Source organism: Streptopelia decaocto (genome assembly GCF_964273445.1).
Source record: "Streptopelia decaocto genome assembly, chromosome: 6".
NCBI classification, from domain to species: domain Eukaryota; kingdom Metazoa; phylum Chordata; class Aves; order Columbiformes; family Columbidae; genus Streptopelia; species Streptopelia decaocto.
Window position 1 is genome coordinate 12,840,376 of NC_138660.1, and position 23,461 is coordinate 12,863,836.

Sequence of the window (23,461 nt, forward strand, 5' to 3'; positions counted from 1 at the left end):
GCCACCCAGCCCCGCTGTGGGATGGAGGTATCGGGCTGCCTTCCAGCGTGTCCCAGCTGCTGAAATTCCCTGTGGAAAAGCAACTTGGCAGGTGGTGGTTGCTGGGGCAGACACAGCACTGAGAGATACCGGAATAGTGTTGAGTGATGTACAGGACATCAGCCACATAGACATCTATAGGTTTAGGTCATGAAAATATGTCTGGTATTTATATGACGTGTTCAACTATATATAAGAGCAGCAGCAATATTTACCATCTGCGGGCACCGGGGTGGTCCTTGTCCCCTCTGATCGTTGTGGAGATAGTTATTCCAAGAGTCCTTTGCATTATGCTATTGCCCTGGCAAGCTTCTCCATTTCAGGATTTTATATGAAGCTTTTATGGCCAAGCTCTGTGTGTCAGCCAGCACTCTCAAGTGCTGCATCCTTTGACCTTTCTACTGTTTCTACTGGGTCCTTTTTCCAGCCCCTCTCTTCCCTCAGCTCAGGACTGGCTTTGCCACCCTCTGTTGTGGGGTTTGGGGATGCTGAGGTGATGCTGACATCCAAGATGTTATCAACTGTGTTGCCTTCTCCAGCTACAGCACTAGTGGATTTTTTGGGATAGATAACCAGGTGCTGGAGGCTCTGGACATCCCCTGTCCCAGCATTCAGGGTGTTGTGTGCAGTGTTGCTGGGTTTGGAGGTACAGAGTATGTGCCGTGACCACATCAGAGAGTGGAAGGTTCATGGGGACCAAGGGCTTGAGCACAGATCCCCAGAGGATGCACATCTGAGCATCAAGAATCAAAAACATGGTGATGAATAAGTATGTAAAGGAGCGGCATTAATCATTGATAAACACTTAACGATTGGCTTCCCGAGGGGGGCAGGGGCTGTGGTCTGGGTGTGCTGTTGGGCAGCGGTGAGCAGGCACCCCATGAACACCCAGCACATCGGTGTGAGATCAGCAGCTGCTGCTCATCTCTGGATGTTTATATTTTCCTATTACTGTTCCATAAAGCAAATAAAAGGAGTCCTTGGGAAGCGCCTGACGCTTACGCTCGTCCTGGGTGTGGGGAAAAATGCAGCCGAGAGGGTTTTTCTGACTCTAGCAGTGGTTTAGTTGCCACATGATGACGGTACTGCCCTCCACCATGACCAGTGCCTTACCTCATTCTTTCCCTTGGCTTGCGTTGCTTTTCTGTTGTCTTTTCTCTGGCACAAACGCTGTGGGACAGATGCTGCAGGACCCAGTATGGGGGCAGAAGGGGCTCTGCCCTGGTACAGATGGAGCAACAGGGACCTCATAGATTTTTCCAGTTATTTCCTGGCAATCCCAGTCTTGAAGCATCTTGTTTCATGTTGCAAAGAGGCCATGTGGATTCCCATGACTTAGCTTTTCCCCCAGTCTGGTGGCTTGGCCATAAGCCTCACACGGAAAGGACTGTGGAAATCAATAAAAAAGGACTGTGCTGCAGTTGTTAAAGTGGCTACTTGGTTCCTGCTTTTAGAGGTATTACTATTAAATGCATGAACTTTGTGAGAATAATTGTTTTGTAAACAGTTTTCAAGCATTGTGGTTTTATCAGGATTGGGTCAAAGATAAGAAGATTATGTCAGGATGATGACTGAGCCTGATGTTTATTGTTGATTTGAATTTATATTTCAGTCCTTCTCCAGATCTTTCTAGGGTGGGAACAATGCTTTGCTTCTTATTCAAGGGTTGTTTTGTGTATTTTAAAAAATAAACTCTAATCCACTTGCACTGTCCCTGTTGTGTGAGCATCCAGAAGGGCAGATTTTCAGGAGGTATCTCTATGTGCCATGCTGACCACTTGCTCATCTGGCTAAGTGGCTTCTGCGTACTCAAGAGTAGGGATAAGTCATTGCTGAGTATTTTTTAACTCCCCTGTGTTTTGATTTCATAGTTAGGGAATGCAGCATGCTATCTGCCATCTACAAGAGCCCTTGTATTTTTATTAAGTAGTGTGGGAGAGTATACTGCAAAGTAAAATCATGTCTTTTTTGCTTTGTATGGGTATGTGAATTTTCTGGGCTGGAAAAGCAGGGTCCCTTTTGCAAGTGGGGACACGGAGCCTGGGGGACATCTCCTGGGTGCTCGGTGGAGATTTGACACCAGCCAAGGACTGTGGAAGGAAGGTGTCCCAGGGTGTAAATCTGGGGCTCGTGACAAGCCCAGCTCCTCCTGGGGGTTGCAAATAACTCCTCAAGAAAGGCTGTTGTCAGCTGAGGGTATTTCTCCATGAAGGAGTGGTCTAAAGCAAATTTTAGGTTTAAAATTTGAGAAATCAGGGAAATATTTACATGGAAAACCTTCTTCACCAGGGGCAAATAGCCACTGAGGGCATCGTGTGTAGGATTTCCTTGGCATCTCTTCTGGGCTCTCCATGCCCATGTGGCATCCAGGTTCCTGGCAGCAGCGGGAGGAGAGGGGTAATTCATGGCTTAAGCCATTTCGATTTTGTTTGGGTGTTTACTTCTTTTTAATAACCCCATCTCACTGCCCTGTTTTTAGCCCAAGCGCTTCTGTTTTGCTCCATGGGGTCAGGGAGGTTTGCCTGGGTCCCGCCACCGGCGCTGCCTGCGGGGACAAAGCCGAGTATGGGAATAGAGGTCACTTGTCACAGCCCTTATCGAAAGGTCACTGTACTGGGAGAGATGTCATGAGAACTGGAACGAGGGTAATTTTCAGAGGTTACAGAGTTTCTCGCCGGGGAGATGGAAGTTGATGTAGAGCATCAAACCCTGGGAGGCATTAGCAGGAAATGCCTGTTTTTACTGAATGTATTTTCTCTTTCCTCCTCCCCTTTTTCCCAAACGAAGGCTTTCTCAGTTTCATAGCTCTACATGGTGCTTGTCAGCATCGTATCCTCGTTAAGGAGCAGTAATTGTCTCAGCTTGTTGCAGATCTGCGGCGATACATGTAAGAGAATAAACTTGCGCCAACCAAATTTTAGGTAGCCTGTGCTATTACCAGCTGCGTACATTTTTACATCAGGACTTGAATGTCTTCAAAACAGAGAACTGTTCATGAATATTTACTAAAATATGCATTTTCTGGCTTCCAGTTTCCATGCCTTTAAAGCAGTGCTTTTGTTGTCCTATGTAACAAGTAGAAAAATGCTGTTTCTTTCCCAAAGCCTAAGATTATAATATGATCCCCTAAGAAATAACTTGAGGTTAAAGCATAACCAAAAAGGCAAATAACAGAAATAGATAACAGACTTGTGAAGCTGCAGGATTGAGCTGGGCATTTGCAATACATTCGCAAGGGCTCAGGGATTAATATAGTTAACTTTTTTTTTATAGTCATTTTTCTTGTAGTTGAAACCTTAATTCTTGGTGCAATTGTTATTTTTCCAGTGTAGATGTTCTACTAGTTCAAGAGTTTTGTCCATCCTGCTCACAGCTGTCTTTTCCACGCTTGCAGGCTGCTTTTGTGTTAATTCCAAGTCTGTTCCTTTTGAGGCAAAATAACTTCAGTTCTGACACCGTGTTCTCACGGGTCAAATGCTTTAGATATGACTCTTCTGCACCTTATCTTCCTTTTTGGTGTGTAGGCAGTAGTCTTGTTTGTGTATCTTGGCAAGGGTTTTGCCCTTGTTCAGATTGCTGGTTCTTGACCCCCTGAAACCTTGGTCTGTCTTTTTGTTTTGTTGTTTTGGTGTTTGGTTTTTTGTTTTGTTTTTTTCCTTTAACGAACTGCTGCTTATTTTCTATCCTGGATGACATGAGCCTAATACTGAAATGTTGCACTTATTTCTAAAAAAGTTTCATAGGATTATTTCCACCCTCCTGCAATTTTCCAGTATCATTTGAGTTGTCTCTCTGTCCTTGCAGTAATTGCAGCCTCCAAAGCTGACAATATCAGCAACTTTTATAAGCCCATTCTCTAGTCCATCATTAGCGCAAGCAGTGAGAGGCCCTGGATAGACAGGGACTTCTTGATGTAGCCCTTCTATTTTCCTGCTGAATCACGGGTAACCATGCTCCGAGCGTGTTTGCACCCAGCTTGTTGCAGATTAACCCAGGCGCCTTCCTCAGCTTGTCTATGGGAATGCAAACTGTGTCTGCATGGAAGCTCTGGCCAGGAGATTAAATAGTTCTTTAGTTCTGGCTAAGCTGTAAGAAAGTCACATTTTCCCTCCCCAGCCCATAATCTGGCTCTAATCTTAATAGGAAGAATCTCGCTGTGGGGACTGATTCAAGTCCAGCTGGGTTTGGACTCTGCTTTATCCCAGGACTTGTCTGTGCCAGCTGCGAAAACAGCTCTAGCTTTTTTAAAAAAAAATCCTGAGTTATGCAGCCCTGCTGTGGTCCTTAGCAAATAGTCATTGCGGACACTGGTTAATTGTTTATCCATTAACAGGCTGCGTCAATTAATCTGACAAGAGGAGCCCGGCTGTACCTGGCACGGCAGGGCGAGGAGGAGGCAGGAGGATGCACATCCTTGCCATGTTGGCTTCTTTCCGTGTGCTCTCTCTCCAGCCCTGTCCATGTGGTATTTGTCCGCTGGTTTTCTTCAAGAGTAACTGCTGGCACAGCACATACAGAGTGTGTTCGGGCTTGTTTTCTCTTTGACCAAGCAAACTTCTTCTTTTGGAAAGTTCATCAAGTTTCCATGAAGTAAGCACATCTCTTCAGGCTGAAAAAAAAAGATTACAGACAGAAGAAGTACAAAGCAAGGTGCTGCTTTATATCCTCTAGTCCTACAGCTAAAGATTACCAAAAATTCTTTGCATGGAGTGCCGAATGGGAAATAAAATAGGATTTTATTGTATGTGTTGGTGCAGAGTGAGGAAGCGCTGCTGCCTGGTGTGGGTCACCTCTGGGCTCTGTGTCCCCTCTGCCACCCCCCAGGGTTATTTTGGAAAGCCTGGTAGCATGGCCTCCCTCTCAGGAGTGCTATTAATTTATGCCTGCTTTCTAGGGAGAAAACCAAACCTTTCCAAAGCCAACCTATATCTGGTGGGGTGACTTCACTGCTAGAACAACAAAAAAATGAACCTTATGCTCTCCAAGTGACTGAAGTCCCCTGCAGTATATTGTTAGTGATGGATAAAGCGTAAAGCTTCTGGCCATGAGAAATGGCTTTCCATTGAGCTGTGGAGAGGAAGGTGTGGGGCAGTGATAACGCCAGATTCCTGCTGCAGGCAACACCGATGGCTTCATTGTCCTGCCTTTCAGTGCATCCCCCTCCATGAGGATTAATGCAAATTCCTATTTTGCCCTACCCGGGCAGAAGGGGAATGAGGTAGCTGGGGGAATACACGTGTGGGTTTGTAAATTAATTATTCAGGTGAATCTCTTGTAGCGACATGCCAGCCCAGCAACCCCTAATCTGGTCCTAAAGCCGTTCCCAGGCACCAGTGGAAGGTGGCAAAGCCACCAAGGCCCTTGGAGCCCTCGCTTCCAGGATGAAGCTGTTGATTCTTCACTTACTTTGGTATCAGAGAGGAGATTGACCCAGCTTTTCTTGATTCAAGTCTGTGTGCAAATGGATTTTTTTCCTTTTATTTTTTTGAAGTCAGCTGTTTTTATCATGGTTTTGAGCTTACATAATATCAGCCTTATGTAGTAATAAATTATGTACTTGTTTCAAGAGGAAATGATAATAAAGACTGTTCTTTCAAAAGTAGCTAAACACATGAATTATTAAAGTGTTAAATTATTTCCAAATTACGGCATATCTCACTCTTTCTATGGAGCTTACTCAAGAGGAATTGCAGTGTTCTTTGTAGAATTTAACGTCAGGAATGTTGCTTTCTTTTTTTTCTTTGACACAATGTAAGAGCTTCCACGAGTGTAAATGGTGATCCTTGTGTTGGCTGCTGTAAAATGCTGCCACTTTTTTCCATCCATATTTTTTCAGTGTAGCTGTGACATTTATTGCAGAGCAGAACAAAGATTGAAGGGACTTTTTATCAGGGAGATGCCCAGGAGCTGGAGCTTGGCTGGTTGCAGGGACCAGCAGCTGGGTCTGCAGCCCCGTGCTGAGTTGCAGAGCCTGGAGGAGGAAGAAGAACAAGTTTTGCAAATAAACACAAGTGCTGAAAGCTCAATTATTTTTTTTCTATTTTTTTTTCTTCTTCTTCCTTCTCTGTTTTTGTCCTGACTCAGACTCCTGGTGTGGATGGATGGGGGTAAAGGTGGGAAGTGCCGTAGTCACCAGTGCCCAAACATGTCCAAGTGCCGCTGCCTGATTGCCCTAATCCCCAAAGTGGTAATGGGCTGGTCCCCGGCAGCCGCCTGGACTGTATAGTGGGTATGAGCTCCCTGGGAGTTTGTTTAAGGGGTAAGGACAAGCTGCAGTGTCCTCCCGTGTTGCTCTCAGTCTTTCTGTGGGACCCTGACCCCACGCTGCCCTGTGGGTGGGAGCCCTTCTGGCTGTGATTTTTTTTCATCCCGCTGGGAGGATGGAGCCATGGGTGAGCACAAGACACACAGATACCATGGTGATTGTGTAAGGTGCATAGAAACGTAGGAAATCTTAATAATGCCAGGAGTTTATATCACTAGTTAAATCAAAGTAAGAACACTTAACAAAAACACCTACTGATTTTTCTCAGTGAGCTTTTCCTCTGTGCAGCCTAACCTGGGAATTAGGTTTAGGATTTGACCAGGCATCAGTGTAGTTTGTGCTTTTTCTGGTGCATTGTTGTTGTTACAGAGATAGCTGAAGTGACCAGGCGAGTTGATGCTGAAGCTTCCTTGCTTTCCCTTTTGAAATTGATATGTGAAGGTACTCCCAAGCTGCAGCCAACCCCCTGCAGGTTTTTATAGCTGGAAAGTGAAATATATTGTATTTTCAATTTTAAAGTACAACCGGAGCATACGGGTCCTGTGGTCACTGGCACTGGGGGAAATTTTCTTTATAGCCTGGAGCTACCTCTGCTTTTTTGCTGCTCCCATTGCTCTGGGCTGTGCTTTACTGGAGCTGCAGGGCTGGGTGTTGAAATTCTTTTTACACTGATGGTGGTGAAACACTGTCCCAGGTTGCCCAGAGAGGTGGTGGATGCCCCATCCCTGGAGACATCCCAGGCCAGGCTGGATGGGGCTCTGAGCAACCTGGTCTGGGTGAAGATGTCCCTGCTCATGGCAGGGGGGTTGGACTAGATGAGCTTTGATGACCACTTCCAACCCAAACTGTTCTATGATTCTATGATGCGGATAGTTGGGATGAATGTGGGTGTGGGGCTGGAGGGAGGACGAGGCCACACGCTGTCAGAGGTTTCCCTTGGGCCCGCTGTGCTGAGGTGTTGCAGAGAGGAAGATGATCATCCTCCTCCTTCTTCCTCCCCAGCCCCCTGTGGCTCTGGCACACAGATCCCTGAGATGTCCCTGAGAGCTGACAGCCATGCAGCTACGTCGTCGCTGAAGAAGATCGCTGCAGACATGAGCAACATCATCGAGAGCCTGGACACCAGGGAGCTCCACTTCGAGGGGGAGGAGGTTGACTCGGAGGTGCTAAATGACCCAAAAGGCGCTGGTGGGTTAGCACCCATATGTTCTCACCCCTGGATTTAGTAACAGATAATCTGTTGACAGGGTAAAATCTCAGTGGTTTTACCAAGCCCAGCCGTTGGCCCTAAGTTTAGCACCAGGCGGCATTACTCTTGGCACTTGAGCTCTTGCAAGTCAAGTCCCTTCTGTGAAAGCTTGTCATTAAGCTCTCTTAAATAAAACCTGGTATATTTTAGTGGAATTAATAGTGCTGTGTAAATGCTCTTATGTTGAAGTATTGCAACTATCTGCTGGCTTTCTTGCGCTCCTTGATGGTTACAAGACTGTTGAGCTAATGGGGTTTGTGGTCCTTCCAGTGTCCATTCCCTTCTCTGCCATCTATCACACCCGGGGCTTCAAAGAGCCGGGCACGCAGGCGTACCTCACGGGATGTCCTGTTCGAGTGCGTGTCTTGGAAGTGGAACGCTTTACTTCCACAAAGAAGGTCAGAATTTCCAGAATTTTCATTTAATTTATGTAGAACTGTATTAAAATACTTCTTGTGGGTTAATTTTGCATGTACTTGTTTGTGGGCTAAGGAAGCAGGAATGCCTGTGTCTCAGAAAAATGCTCGAGAGGTTTTCTGTCTGTTTATAAAACCTAATAAGTAAGAACAAGAAATTATGAGACAGAATGATCCTTAAGTAAACTTGAATGAGGGCTCTTTAGATGAGCAGCTGCAGGAAGATGACTTATTTCAGCCCTTGTGGTGGTATTCTCCTGTGCAGGTACCAAGCCCCAATGTTTACACCATCGAGCTGACCCATGGAGAGTTCACATGGCAGGTGAAAAGAAAGTTCAAGCACTTCCAGGAGTTTCATAGGGAGCTGCTGAGGTACAAAGCCTTTGTGCGCATCCCTATCCCCACCAGGAGGTGAGTGTCCAGCCTTGCAGACGCCCTGGGCTTTGGGAGGATGTGATGATCTTTTCTCTTTTAACAGCATATTGATTTGACTTCACTGATCCTATTTACTTTGCTGTAAGGAGAAGGCAGCAGAGTTTAGTCTCTGCAAATATTTAGCAGCTATAGTAAAGATATTTAATCTCTACGTATTTAACATTTATAAGTGGTGCAAGCATCTCTGCTGACCCGGAAGGCACTTTGGGTCCCAGGTCATCAGCTTTTGAGCTGAATTTGCCTTGAAATTGGGGAAGGGTTATGTTAATGGAAATTGTTGGTGCTTTACAGCTTTCTGCTGGCATGGGGTGGATGTGGGAGGTTTGGGGCTCCCCAGCATGGGTGTCAGCCCTGCCTGGGCTGGCCTTGGTGTTCAGGAGGCTGGGAGAATAAGGGGAGCCACGGGAAGAGACATGATGTGGGTCGGCAAGAGCATCCTGCTGTGGGGAATGTGGAAAGAGGATGCAGGGAAAGGTGAAATTATGAGGGGGTAAGGGCTGGGGAATGTAGTGCGTTAAAACTAGGGTTTGGGTTCCCTTTCCTTAAAAGGGTAAAAGGAGACACAAAACAAAATTCAAACTGAGAACTCAGATATTTCTCTGTATTTTCATTTGTGTGCCAGTTGGAGCATACTGGCTTCTTTTAAATGAATCCTTGTTTCCCCTTTTTTTTTTTTTTTTTTTTTTTTTTTTTTGCTTTCCTGCCCACCTATCTCTCAGTTTTTAAGAGTTTGGATGGGGAAAAATCCCATCACAGAAGGGTTACGTATTGAGGCACGCACACACTCCAGCACTGGGACTTGATGTTGAGGTTTGTTTTTCATTCCAGTCACACGGTGAGAAGACAATCCATCAAAAGGGGAGAACCGAGGCAGATGCCGAGCCTGCCACACACGGCGGAGAGCACGGTGCGGGAGGAACACTTCTCGAGCAGGAGGGTAAGCGCCGGGCTTGGTCTGTGGGGGGCAGAGGGACACTATGGGGGCTCTTGAGGTGCAGAGATGTCAGGCAGGTTGTTTGCGAAGCCACACACTGTCAAAGCCCTTATTTTATTACCATTAAAGTCTATTGCTTGACAAACTTAGACTTTGACAAGTCCAGCTTTAACACCAAATTCTTCTCCATGCCAAGGGGAGGATGCTGCTCCCGGGGTTCATACAGGTGAAGTTTCATCTTGCTGTTGAGGAAAACCATGATGCCCAGAGTGACAGCTTCCCTCCTCCCGCCTCCTCCAATTTAGAGATAGAAGAGGCAGTTTGCAGAGTCAAGTTGCGTGATGGGGGCAGCCCCGTGGCCGTCAAAATCCAAGAGATTTCAGTCCTGTTCTCCTCTGAAAGAAGAGATGACAGTCAGGCTCTTGATGCTGAAATGGCTAATTTTAGTCGAGGCACACGCGTTCTGTGTAACTTCATCAGATGTTAACAGATGGACCCTTCTATGAAGAGGGTGGGTGTCTTCATACCTCTTCATTGCAGCTTTGCTGTTTGGGAAAAAAAATGTAAGTTTGTTCACCCTGTGCTTATCATTCTCCTTCTGCTAATTGCTCATTCCCTGGGCTTTCTGCTGCTGGAGGCTCAACTCCCAGAACGTTGTGTCTCGTGGCTGTGCAGTGCAGATAACCCTCCCTGCCATGCGTGGCTTCACTGCTGTGCAGGAAGTTTCAGGAGAGACATGTTCATTTAAAAGAGGAAGAAAAATGTTTTCTAGATCCTTTTTTCCCTTTTTTTCTCTTGGTTTCCTTTGTGAGAATCCCACAGCTTTCACCGTGGAGATGTATACCCTGCTGCCCAGCTGGCTAGCTCAGTGCTGTGATGCTGGTGCTGAGAAGGACGAAGGTCCCAATGAAATTTGTTACTTTTTTTTTTTTCCTGCCACTGTGTCCTGTGTGCCCATTTTCCCATGCCCAAACAACTTAATCTCTTCTTTGGCCGGTTACCATGAGAATGGGAAGAGATTATCTCTCCTGGCTGGGGAGGACAGGCTCTCCAGTGGCTGGTGGCCCAGCAGCCACTGCCCTCCCCGTGGCTTTGGGACAGCATGGTCATCATGCCCTCCACCCCGTGAACCTGGTGTTTTGGTTAAATAGGTTCTCTCAGTTGCATCCAAGGCTGTGTTTTCTCACAAAGCAAATTTGTGTGGGTTAGAAACAGCAGAGACTGGTGTGGTATTCAGAATTGTTCTGAAACTTGGGTTTGGTCAAGAAAGTAGACCTCTAAAATGACAGCGCCAAGCAACAGGTCTGCTGGTGGAATGTGCAAACACAGATCTGTGAACAGTAAACAACCTGTGATCCAACTGTGTGCTGCCGAGCTATAATCTTCCCTGAGCACATAATAGTGTATTTATTTATCCATTCAAGCTGAAAAGTGTCCGATTTCTTGATTGCTTCTTAATACCACACAGTTGGATTGGGGTTGGGTTTTTTTGTTTGTTTTATGTGTGTTTTGTTTGTGTTTTTTTTTGAAAATTCCTGCATTTTATCTAAAGTTTCAATGTTTTTATTGTAGAAACAACTGGAAGACTACTTGACAAAGATCCTTAAAATGCCAATGTACAGGAACTACCATGGAACAGTAAGTAGAAATTAGTTTACTTGAATGCCTAAAGAATATTCGCTTTACAAATTTGAATTTATTGGAAGAAGACATGCAGCTTATATCAGAAACATTTTACAGCTGTTTTGCAAGTGCTTTGGCTTAGCTGATTTCTCTAACATGGATGTAATATGATTAAAACAAGAGAAAGTGAATGGCTCACTCCTAGAGGTCACAAGTGATAGGAAGAGACAAAATGGCCTCAGAGTTGAACCAGGAGAGGTTTAGATTAGGTTCTTAGGGACATGGGTTAGAGGTGGACTTGTCAGTGTTGGGTTAGTGGTTGGATTCAGTGATCTTAAAGGCCTTTTCCAACCTAGTTGATTCTACAATTCCATGATCTGGTGTTGGCCAGCATGTTTTGGATTGGCCAGCATGCTTTGAGTTGCAAGAATTCTTCAGATCTAGGCCGAGAGGAGCTGTGGTTCTTAGGGTGCTTCTTTTGGGAACAGGCTGTAGAGCTTAAGTCCAGTGCAGTCAAGAGCTGTGTTAGTTTGCACGTGAAACATGTGCAAATCTTTTGTTCTAAAGGCAAGACTGGGATAACTTGGCAATTTTGATCAGTAGCATATGCAAAGCGGGGGAGAGTTATTTTACAGTGCAGCTCCGTCTTGTCGCTGTTAGGCAGGCGTTGCTTTTTTCAATTATTTTGGAGAATTTCTGCCTGTGTAAGAACGTGGGTGATCTTTTGACCAGGCTGTGGTTCAGGCCAGGCTGCCGTGGTGGGGGCTGCGTGGCAGTCAGTCCTGCTTTGCCCGGGCAGCTGTGGGGTGTCACCTCCTCCTGCACTGAATTGCCCTTCTGTCCCCAGCCCCTGGCGCCAGATGTCACTTTGCACATACATTCTCAGTTTATTGTTGGCTTTCACTGGTTTTGGCTGCAGCAGAGCATTCAGTGAGGACTTCGCTGCTAATGGTGGCATCACAGCAGGTCTCACAGCCTGGAAGGAAGCACAGGGAGAAAAATGTTTCCTTTAAAAAACCCCCCAAAACAACCCTCACCATTCTCAGACTAGAGACTAAAGTGAAGATTTCTGTCTTTTTCCTTGAAACTGCATTTGTCCTCCTTAGAATGAAATGAGGGCATTGTTCTTCCTGTGGTTGTGAAGTCTTTTTTGCCTTGGCACTGACAAATGTTATAGCTGGCTTAATCTTGGAGCACATTTTGACTCCTGTGTGTTCTTCTCATCAAATCCATGACCAGGGTGTTTTTTAAAATTCTAAATTCCTTGTAAGGTCAGACATGGAGCTTCAATGCCAACCTGTGACCTGCCTGGTGTGTAACCCTTGGTCCTTATGAAGACCCTGCTTGGGTCAATCACATCTCCCTGGAGACATTTTTACATCCGATATGCACAATTAAATTAATTAACTTTTTTGCTTCTTTTATTTTGCATTTGTGGTTAAGTTATTATTTGTCAGTGGGAGGATCACTGCTTTCTATGCTGTCTCGAGGATGTACTGTGCACTTGGAGAATCAAGCCTCCAAGTCAAGCTTATAGTGGCTTTGCAGACCTGAAGTCCCTGGTGGGTTGAAGATCAGGTTCATGGTGACCACATGGCATTGTAGGGGTTGTACATCCTCTAGCCTTTCTAGGTGATGTTCCTGCAGGCTGTGGAAATAAACCTGCTGAAGCATCATCATTAACAGATATGCCAAGTGTCCCTTGCTTTGACTAGGTCATTCTGAATTACAAAATTTACAGCCTTATCACATTTCCCTGAAATTCTCAGCATTGATTGTAACAGAGCATTTTGTGCGCAGTTCACAAATAATTTGGTAGGTGCATTGTATTTCGTGATCAGACTTTGTAGCTATTTTTTTTTTCTTTTTGGCTATGTGGATTGTGATTAAACCTCTCATCTTCTAGTCCTTTCCAAAACCTTTTTACAGTACTGCTAGGGGGAAGTGCTTCAAGACAATTACCATTAAAATTAATGTCGTGGGAATCTCAGTGTGTTAATTTTCCATGTATTTTGCTGGGAAATGGAAATTGGAGGAATATAACCTAAATACATTAGGAAATGGGGCCTGTGGGCTTGATTGTATTCCATTTAAAAACTTTATTAATTGTACGTTTGCATCGGTTTTTGTGTGACCTGCAATAATTGAAACATGCTTAAGCAAAATGAAAAAGAAGATTTAGTTGAACCAGAGTGCATGTCTCTAATATTTTGCATAAGCTTTAGTGATTGTAAAACCTTGTCTTAAGTGAAAGCAGTACAATATAAGAACAACCTGGATACATGAGAGTGGCTGCTGTTTTACCTCTGGTATGGCTTTGGATCTACAGACCATTGCAAAGGTCCCTGCCCAACCCTTCACTGTTTTTAGTTATTGTGCTTGAGCTTTAGCACATTTTTTAAAATTTGAGTTTAGTATAAGCCAATTTTATGTGTAAAAAATGGTTGGCATCTTATTGCTGAATTATATTATTCTGAACAGTGGTGTCATTTCATTTTATTGCTAGCCACAGCTGCTAATCGACTCTAAGAGTTTTTTAACCCACTAAATTAAAAACAAGAATCAAAATGAAAACACAGGGTGGAGCTGCTGAATTCTTTCTGAAATGCAGATGCCGCGTGAAATTTTTGCTTACATAAATCACGCGTGCTCAACATAGCTGGCAGAATGGAATGGTTTAAAGCCATGGCTCGTGCACCTTGCAGCTGGTTCTCCACCTTTCATAGCTTGTTTTTCTGCAGTTGATCGCTCCAGTCTGGTTTATATTTTTTTTTCCTTTTTATTGCTACAACAGTGTCATTGAAACTGCATTCTCTAGGCCTGTATCTCATACTGAAAATATTCTGCTGCAGATCACTGTGAAACCAGAGCAGGATGCCGGCTCCCCAGGGAGGCAGCTGGGCAGCGCAGGAATTCAGATGTGAGGGAGATGAAAGCACATCGCTGCTCTGCCTTCCCCTCTCGCTGCTTCTGTGAATGACGAGCACCTCGGGTGAAAGGCACTGTAACAGTAAAAATAGCTAATGCAGCAATAATCGTCATAATAAATCATTCAATCAGATATTTTCCATTGCACTGAGGAATTTCCCTTGTAACTGGTGGATTTTTTTTTTTTTTTTTTTGGTTACAAAACAAAGCTCCTAATTGGAGCTGTTTGATCAACATGTTGGATGGGCTCCTGTCACTGTCATTGCCATTTCAAGGACTCCTTGGCTGAAGAGCAGGTTACTGTTCTGCCAGACAAGCTTTCTTTAATTTTTATGGAGTAGTAGTTCTATTTTTGCAAGTAATTTTTTCCTCCTTTTTTTTTTTTTCTTTTTGCTTCTTTGAGGACAGTTATTTCTCTGCATACAGTGCTCCTCAAATTGCTGCCAGCTTTCTGGTTGCAGGCAACATTTTCAAAGGGTTTTGACATTGTATGTGGGTTTTTTTGTGTGCCCACTGTGAGAGAGATGTCTGGGTTTCTGGTTTGTCTGGTGGGGTATGCCAGCTGTTTTCTGAAGAAATGGGATCCAGGGCAAAGAAATGGCCTGAGACTTCACTGAGACCTCTGAGAAGAGCTTGTGAGATACTCTGGGTTTTCAGATGCTCTGAGTGTCACCGCAGAAACAGCTGAAACATTCGTAGGTCATGGCTGGTGCTTTTCCAGAACATGCAGTGATAGTGAGATTGTTAGTAACAGCATGGAAGAACTTGTCCTAGCCACTTTCTGAAAACCGGCTGAAATCACCCAGAAATGGGGGCATTCCGTTTGTGTCTACTGAATAGAGGTTATGTTATGTCCTTGAGTTACTTGGGGGAGAACAACAGATTCTTTGTTCTTCTCTGTGGCCTTATTGGTGTGAGAAGTTTGGGAAGGAGGAGCAGAGTGTGAGGAGGATGAGGAAGGATCTTCTTTCCTACTGCTTCTTCTGTGGGGCAAAATTGGTGGTGTTGGGAAGGGAGCCTGAGCTGGACTCATCATAACTTCAAGACAGACTTTTGGTCCAAATTTACTGGTATTCTTTTATGTTACATTAGGGTGGTGGAGCACAGGAACAGGCTCAGGGAGTTAGTCACAGCCTGGGAGTGTTCAAGATACTGGACAACACCCTCAGACACATGGTGTGAACTGTGGAGTTGCCATGTGCAGGGACAGGAGCTGGATTCAATGATCCCTGTGGGTCCCTTCCAACTCAGGACATTCTGTGATTTAATATTTGAGAATATCTCTGGGACTTATGGGTCCACCCATGTAATGCCTGTGCAAAATCGGATTTTACCCATGAGAACCCTGAGGTTGGTTTGCCAAAGAGCAGGTGACATTGGCCACCTTGGAGGAGAGCCCTTCCTTGGGCGCTTGCACCTCGGCTGCTGTGAGGCATGGCTGGGCATGGCCTGAAGCCGGCCCTGAGGTTGTCCCATGTCCCAGCTGTGGTCAGGAATGTGGGTTGAGTCCTGGGCTTCGGTCCCAGCCGGCCTCATTGCCAAAATGTGTGGTGAGAGGGTTGCTTCTGGCTTGCAGCCTGACCGAAGGGACAAGCAGCTCCTGTCCTGAGCGCCTTTCTGAACTTGCACAATTTTATGCGAGAATTGATTTAAAAGTGCCTGGGTGCAGACAAGCCTCCACCATGCAAGGCAGTTCCTTCTCAGAGCTGCTGCTGCCCCAGACCTGTCCTCCACGGGATGCCCAGGGCAGGAGTTTCTGCTTCCTAATGGGGCCCAGGGCTAATAACCACCAGACTGTCAGGAATGTCCTGCTGTGCCAAGAAAAGCTTGCTCGGTTGAAATCGCCTGGTGTCCTATTTTTAGAGGTTAATGTAATTGTGCTGTGCTTTCTCACTGGTTTTGCCATGGTCTGCCGGGACTGACAGCCTGTGCTTGTTGGTATGTTCCTCTGCAATCTCCGCTGAAGCAGGAGTCGCCGCAGTGAGGCAGGTTGCTTCAATTTCAGATTTGCTGGTAAACCTGGTAGTACCGCATGTGGGTGCCCCAGGCTGTGCCTGCTGTGAAGACCAGCAGAAGTCATGGGGAATGTGTTTGAACTTTCCTTCTCCTGCCCCCGCTGTGACTTTTTGGCTCCTGGGGCTAGATGGGGCCATGGTGTGTGTACAGCACTGAGCAGGGGTGACCTGCCATGGTGATCTTGGAGGACGCATGTGGGTTGTGAGTGGCTGAACCCCCATGTGGTGTGTGGCCATGGGGTAGAGGACTCAAAGGGAATGGGGTTCTCTCAGCCCTGCATGTGTGTGCTCTATGGGGGTCACTGGAGGAACGAGAGGATTCAGGCAACCAGCCAGGTTCACTCAGACCCCCAAACAGCATCAAACTTGAGTCCTTGTTTCAGCCAGTGATCCAGGAGGGAGGACACAAGTGGGTCCCTATGATACATTTGATCTTGATTGTCCTGGCTGCCTGAAATGTGTTTTCCAGAGTACATTTAAAATAAACAAAGAAGTAAAAAAAAACCAAACAACCAAACTACTTTTTTTTAGTTGTCTTGATGATGTTTAAGTGATGGTGGGTAGCTTCTGCTTAGGATCTTTTATAGGTTCTATCTTTATGACATTATTTTGATGAAGCAAAATCTTTTGTGGATTTCAAAGTATGAAAGATGGGGGAATTTTTTTCTCTTTCCCCAGATGGAGTTCATTGGAGTAAGCCAGCTGTCATTCATCCATGACCTGGGACCAAAGGGCATGTGAGTCGTGAGCTGTGTCTTTGTCAGTTATAGTTCACAAAGAGCAGGGCCTTTTAAATAAATATTGTTCAAATTGATAGTTTTCCTTTCTTGCAAATAACTGACTGCGGGAATATTTTGCCATCCGGATAGGAAATATTATTAATGTTGAGACAGAAATGCTACAGCTTTGGGAAACAGTTTTGAGGGGGCTGCTGTGCGAGACATGGGCTGCAGCTCATGGACTGGCTCATGGGGTTTCTCCACTTCTGTCCCTGAAATGTCTTGACCTGCTTGTTCTCATGCTTGTGCTATAAAACAGGGCCCTGCACTCCTTAAATCTGCATGATATCCTTTTGTAGTGTTATTTTTGCCCTGTTTCCAGCTTTCAGGGCAGTGGTACAGAGCCTGCTCAGGCACACATGGAGGCAGGAGAAGCCATCCCTGGGACCAGGGGCTGAGGGTTCAGCAGGGACCCTCCACCTGAGAGCTGTCCTACGGCTCCAGGAGAGCCGTGCTGCCCCTCCTGACCATGTTTCTGTCGTTGCAGAGAAGGGTTGATCATGAAGCGCTCCGGGGGCCACCGCATCCCTGGCCTGAACTGCTGCGGCCAAGGAAGGATGTGCTACCGATGGTCCAAGAGGTACTGCTGGGATGGGGAAAGGTGGCGATGCTTTGTGCTCCTCGGTCACATATACAAAAATCCTCATTTGTCTTTTTCTCCCCAAAAGTCTGCAAGAGACATTCTTGTGTGTGTTGTTTGTTTGTTTTTGTTTTTGTTTTGTTTTGTTTTGTTTTTACAAAAGCCATGGATTTTCAAATCAAAAGGATCTGGAGGCTATTCTCCCCTGATCCTTTTCTGTGGAGGATGGTGTGTGTTTGTTTTGTTTTTTTTTCTCCTGCTTTGGAGTTCATAGAAGGGATGTGTTGCTCCAGAGGAAAACTGGGATTTCCTACAGCACTGAGCTGGCAGAAATGGCATTAATGCCCTGGTCTGCGCCCAGCTTTCCCTGCTGCAGGAGCGCCCGGGGAGCTTCGTGACTTTTGGGAGGGGACACAGCTGGTGACACTGCCCAGGCCAGGCTTTAGCTGCATTTTCTGAGCTTCCTTTCTTCAATTTACAAAAAGAAGCAGATTTTCCCTTAGAGCCTGAAAAGGGGATGGAAGTGTTTGAGTGGGATTGTGTGCAGAGTGACACAAGAGGGCACTGAATCCCTGCCATGGTCTGCCGGGACTGACAGCCTGTGCATCAATAAATACACAAATAATGAAATATTTCACAACGAGGGTTATTTAAGTGAGGGATTTTAGGGCATGGAGAGCTACCTGGGAAAACTGGAAAGGCAAATGCTTGGAAATGTACTTTGTGGGGATGTTTGGAGTGAAATCATGGGCCAAATGCAGAGGGGGGAGTTATTTTAGCACCAAATGAGAGGTGATGCTGGGATAACTTTTTTAGGGCCCTGAAAGCAGAGGAAAAAATATGGGATCTGGAAGTAGATGAGGAGCTGAGGCTGTTACTAAAGATACAAGGAAGAACAGATTTTTGTGGTATTTTCTGTTGCTTTGTGTGTTTCTGAGTGTGCAGAAGAATGAGGCGAAGGTCTGGTGGTGGAGACCTGTGTGGGACAGAGGGGGCTGGTTACCCCAGCTACGCCGCAGGGGGAGAAAAAAATTAGAAATGCCATTCACAGTAAAAAATGTGTTGTTTGTTTTTTCTTTTTTTTCCCAGAGTTGCTTTCAGGCTACGGTATTTAAGTAAAACCTGCTGGTCATCTCTCATCATGTGTTTCTAACAGGGTGCCTGTTGCTTGGCAATAAAAGCTTTCTCATTTATATATTTTGATAGGAGTTAAAGTGGTCCTAGCATCATAAATAACGTTACAAATGTCAAGTAATTCTCTTATTGCCTCTCTGCATAGCATACAAGCTGAATTAAAAATAAGAATCTTTGTTGCACCTTGCCCAGTGCTGGAGCACCTGGCTGGGAGGTTTGTGAGCAGGGAGGGTCTCACTGATTTTGTTAGACACAAAACCACATATTTTCAAAGACTTCTGTACAAAGGAGTCATGCGAATAACTCTGAAAGTTTTATATTGAATCCAACCTCATTACCCAGGTTCATAAAACAGGCACACTTTTGCTCAAGAAAACCATACACTAGACTAGCACCTGAAAAGAAATTTTAACTTAGTTGAATTCTTTCCTTTCCCTGATGAATGATTTGCACTTGTTTTGAAGGAAACACCTTTACACTTCATTAGTTTTTCATAGCTCATGTGTTGAAGAGCAGCATGGGGGAACCACAGGTGACCTGGTTGCTGTGCCCCTACAGGTGGCTGGTGGTGAAGGACTCTTTCCTGCTCTACATGAAACCAGACTCGGGGGCCATCGCCTTTGTCCTGCTGGTAGATAAGGAATTCAACATTAAAATAGGCCAGAAAGAAACAGAAACTAAATACGGGTTGCAGATTGACAATCTCTCTAGGTAAGAAATAGAGTCTTTATTTTGACCTTTTCTTTGCCCGCCCCCCGCCCCCCCCCCCCCGCCTTTGCTTTTGCTTTTTTAAGGAAGAATTGATGCTTTGCTCTGGGAGGGGTTAACAAGGTGTGGGAGCTGCCGTGGAGCAGCTGCTGGTGTGTTTATACCTGCTGGGGATTTGGCCCGTAATGCTAATTGTTTCCGATGTCTTAATGAGGCATTTGGAGCCTCAGCTGCTGTTTGTCCATCCCTGCGGTTCTTGCTCAGGCCTGGGGGTACAGTGAATGTTGCATTGCATGGTCTGTTTTTGCAGTGGTTGCTCACAGTAATTTTCTAGGCACTCTGTTCCTCTGTGCTGCAAGCAGGGACACATTCCTCTGCATCCCAATTGGAGTGTTAGAATAGAATCATAGAATAGTTTGGGTTGGAAGGGACTTTCAAAGGTCATCTAGTCCAACCCCCCTGTTACCCAAAAGATACACTAGTTGGGATAAAGAAGTACTTAATATTTTTATGGTAGCATACAGTATAAATTCATCTTTTGAAAAATATATCATAAACTAGGTCCAACTCTTCTCCAAGTTAAGCTGATGCTCTTAATTTAAATCTGGTGGATTGGTGGATTTTTTTTTTTATACTCAGCAGAGCAACACTGTGGTAGTCACTTGGATCAGTTCAGTGCTGATTTATTCTTCTGCAGACAAAACAGCAAAGACCTTTGCTATTCCTTACTTCTTGCTTAAATAAAACATGACTGATAGAGGTGTATTCATGAACGTGAGTAGACAGCGAGGAGCAGCCCAATTAAATGCGCATAGCTTCAGCATCCTGCCTCACACACCTTCTGTTTTACAGGTCACTGATTTTGAAGTGTAACAGCTACAGACATGCCCAGTGGTGGAGACAGGGCATCGATGAGTTTGTTCAGAAGCACGGCAAGGCCTTCCTCAAGGAGCATCGCTTTGGCTCCTACGCAGCTGTGCAGGAGAACACGCTGGCCAAGTGGTGAGGACCATGTCACAGTGTTCTGGGTGCTGTCACCTGCTGCGGTGATAGCACACGCCTGCCCGCATTAGCCCGGGTCTGATGGACAGAGCTGGTTGCGTTTGGTAGCTGTAAAGATTGGTGATAATTAGACAAGTTGCAAAAAATGAGACTTTCTTCACTAAGAACAGAATAGCAGTACTGGTGACAGGAGTGCTTTGATCCTTTGCATCACAGCTAATAGCATTTTGAAACATCAGGTTTCATTAGAATTTGAGCATGTTTGGTATTTATTATTGTAAAGATAAAAATTATGTTTTGATGCACATTTAATTGACAGGATGCTTATGAATTAAAAACAGAAATACTCTTTCACAAAGACATTCCTGGCTTCAATTTTACCCCAGTTTCTGATTCTGGAAACACTGTTTCTGAAGGGTTTAGGTCTTTGGGCTCTGGGTTTTAAGGCCATGTGAAGGCAGATGCTATTGAAAACTTTTGCCTGTTTGGCTACTCCCTTGTCTATTGCTCCCTCCTGGAGCAGCTGTGCTGCAGCCTGTCCTGCCTGTGCTCCTCTGCAGCTGATGGTCTGGTCATGTCCTTCATGCTCTGAAATGCAAGGTATGTCCTGCTCACAGCATTTGCAAGGCTAATTCTCAACCTGTAGTGAAGTATTGCCCTTCCAGGCAGCACGGATGTGTTCAGATGGAAATGTCACTCATCTGATTGAGGAGCAGCATCAGATCCAGGCCTTGCAGATCGGCTTTGCAATGAAAGAGAATCAGCAAATGCAAATTTGGGTATAGTCTGAGAGTGACTGGTCTTTATACACACAGCATTCCCATGAGAAATCCTCCAACAAATCCTCTTGTCTGTTGCGTAACCTAATTGCACTAAGGCATTCCCAGAAGCGCCTCAAAAAAATTGATTTTAGCTGGAACCAAACCCTCATATTGCTCTCACTGCAGCTTCTGCCCTGCAGCAATCTCTGCCCAAATAATTGCCATAAATCAAGGCAAACACCACTCTGCCATCCTTTCCTGAGAGTCAAACCTAGCTTGCACACCAAGCAAAACCCGAGAACATTGCGTGTGGTTGGCAGAAGTACAAAGTGGCACTTAATAATCTCTTATTGTGCTATTTCATTAAGCTACTCATAGCAGCATGAAATTCTCCCTAATTCTCAAAATTAGGTTTGCGTTTGAGAAGATGATGTAAATGTCATTTAACACAGAACCTCGTTGGTCTTCAGCTACAGGCTTTATTTAATGAAGGAGGAGGAAACCTAAATCTTTGCGCTGTGTTTGCTTTTACAGGTATGTCAATGCTAAGTGGTACTTTGAAGACGTCGCAAATGCCATGGAAGCTGCGAAGGAGGAAATTTTCATCACAGATTGGTGGTGCGTACTTAGATATTTGGATGTTGACCAGGCATCTCTCTCAGGACGTTCCCGACAATGCAACACTGTTGGGAGGCCCTACGGCATGGCAGTGAGCCGTGTGGCCAGATGGTTTGGCAGCACACCCAAACATCTCCTTGTGTTGTATTCAAAGGCCTTTTCAGGAGGGTTGGCAGCAAAAGCGCGTGCTTGAAATCAACAGCTTAGTTGTCTCCTTCCATGGAAAGGCCTGAAATGGCACAAAGGCACCACCTGAATTAAAAATGTTATGGCTTGTGGTGCAAGTCAGGAGTGTAAATCACTGCAAATCCAAGAGATAAGAATGTTTTTTGGTATATAAGGGAACGTGGACACTCAAACACCTCCGACAGTGCTCTTCCCATGTGATTTTGGCTGGGACCGTCCTTTCAGCTCCTCCTCAGTGTTCTGGGAAGTCTAGTGCCAGTGATGAGAGCATCTTGGGGGGTGTGATTTTGACCTGCCAGACAATGGAGGGGGGAGTTTTGTCATCCCTTCCCTGAGCTATGTGGCTGCTGACAGACCTGGCTCTGCATCCTTCTTAACTAGTAATTCAATATGTTTGTGCAGTGCTCTGTTTCCTGTTTTAGGCAGGAAAAGGGTGTTCTCACAGGCTCGGGGCAGAGTTTCTTGGCTGGACACCGGTTGCAGCTGCCTATGTTTTGCTTTTGTGGAGGTTGATCTGTCTGAGCCAGGCTGGACTTTGGGGATGGGATGGGCAGGCTCCCAAGCTATGTCCTTTTTAACCTTGGGCACATTTATGTGCTCCTCTTTCTCCATCTGTAAAATAAACATCTTGCTACTAATCTACTGCACATAGGAACTGGGAGGATTAATTCTTAGGTAGAAATTATGAGAAAACTAAACACTCTAACTTTTACTGGGGCAAACCTGTTTCCTAATGCGACCACAGATAAACCCAGTGTTTCTGGATCCCCATGTGGTACCATCAGGTATTAATGCAAAAATTGCATTTCAGACTCGTTGCCTCGTAACATTTTATTCAGACAATTGTTAATGTATTTTGGAATTGCAAAACTTATCTTAAACTCCAACTTTCAGATATAAATGCCGTTTTCTAAGCATGTGTTTAGGATGTAACAATATGCTTTAATCAAGCACAAGTTCCCATGCTCAGTACGAAAGTAAAGGAATGAAATTGTCACCTTCCTGTGCAGGAGTTAGAGGAGATTGCTTAATTATTCCTTGTAATCATTAAAGCTATGAATCAATAAAATGTCCTGTTGAGAGATCATATTGCTTTGTCTTTAGGCAGGAAGGAAAATGGAGCACAAATCTATTCTGCTCAGCCTAAGTACCAGGAGAACTGAAATCCCACTTCTATTTATTTTTTTACATCTACACATTTCTTTCCAATCTGCCTTGGGACTTTCTTTCATTGCATCTTTCTTCCATAGATAGAGTCCAAGTTTCTCCATTTATACATCACTGTTAAATTTGGTCTCATGGGTTGTTGAATACTAAGATGAATATGCTGGACACATCTCCTGCCCTCTATAATTCTCTGTTATTAAAAAACAAAGCACATGACATTGGAGAACGCATCACTTTGGGACATGAGCCTTCACATCCGCTTTATATAAACTTTGATTTCTTTGCTTCCCAAGTTGATTATTTAGGCCAACACTTTGTTTGCAGACTACATATGCTGTGTTTTTTCCACCCCCTCTATTTTCTTAGGCTGAGCCCAGAAATCTTCATGAAACGACCTGTTGTGGAAGGAAACCGCTGGCGGCTGGACTGCATCCTCAAGCGGAAAGCAGTAAGTGAGCTCCAAGTGCAACCTTCGCCCTGTGTGCCCATCCAGTTACAGGGTCATACTGGGACTGGAACATTTGCACCCATTGGTTTGGTAGCAACGAGAGTTAGAGCTGGCCAAGCCTCATTTCAGGTGGCCTCAGAAAACAACTCGTTTTGATTTTTCTCTCCATTTGTG

The 23,461-nt window shown here is 45.1% G+C and overlaps 1 protein-coding gene across 11 annotated transcripts in view; it reads left to right on the forward strand.

The window, feature by feature from the left end:
• The window catches only part of PLD1 (phospholipase D1), a 75,706-nt gene that overhangs the window by 21,630 nt on the left and 30,615 nt on the right, over positions 1-23,461 (forward strand). For 10 of the 11 annotated variants that reach the window (XM_082054979.1, XM_082054980.1, XM_082054989.1 and 7 more), the window contains 11 exons: positions 7,307-7,492; positions 7,824-7,951; positions 8,235-8,380; positions 9,233-9,341; positions 10,911-10,976; positions 16,583-16,641; positions 17,171-17,263; positions 18,956-19,108; positions 19,958-20,107; positions 21,403-21,486; positions 23,206-23,287. In XM_082054979.1, coding sequence (XP_081911105.1) covers positions 7,339-7,492; positions 7,824-7,951; positions 8,235-8,380; positions 9,233-9,341; positions 10,911-10,976; positions 16,583-16,641; positions 17,171-17,263; positions 18,956-19,108; positions 19,958-20,107; positions 21,403-21,486; positions 23,206-23,287 — 1,224 coding nt within the window. In that variant the 5' untranslated portion in view covers positions 7,307-7,338. Of the gene's footprint in view, positions 1-1,322; positions 1,496-7,306; positions 7,493-7,823; positions 7,952-8,234; positions 8,381-9,232; positions 9,342-10,910; positions 10,977-16,582; positions 16,642-17,170; positions 17,264-18,955; positions 19,109-19,957; positions 20,108-21,402; positions 21,487-23,205; positions 23,288-23,461 lie in introns of those variants that run through there. The other variant, XM_082054988.1, reaches the window with a different exon arrangement.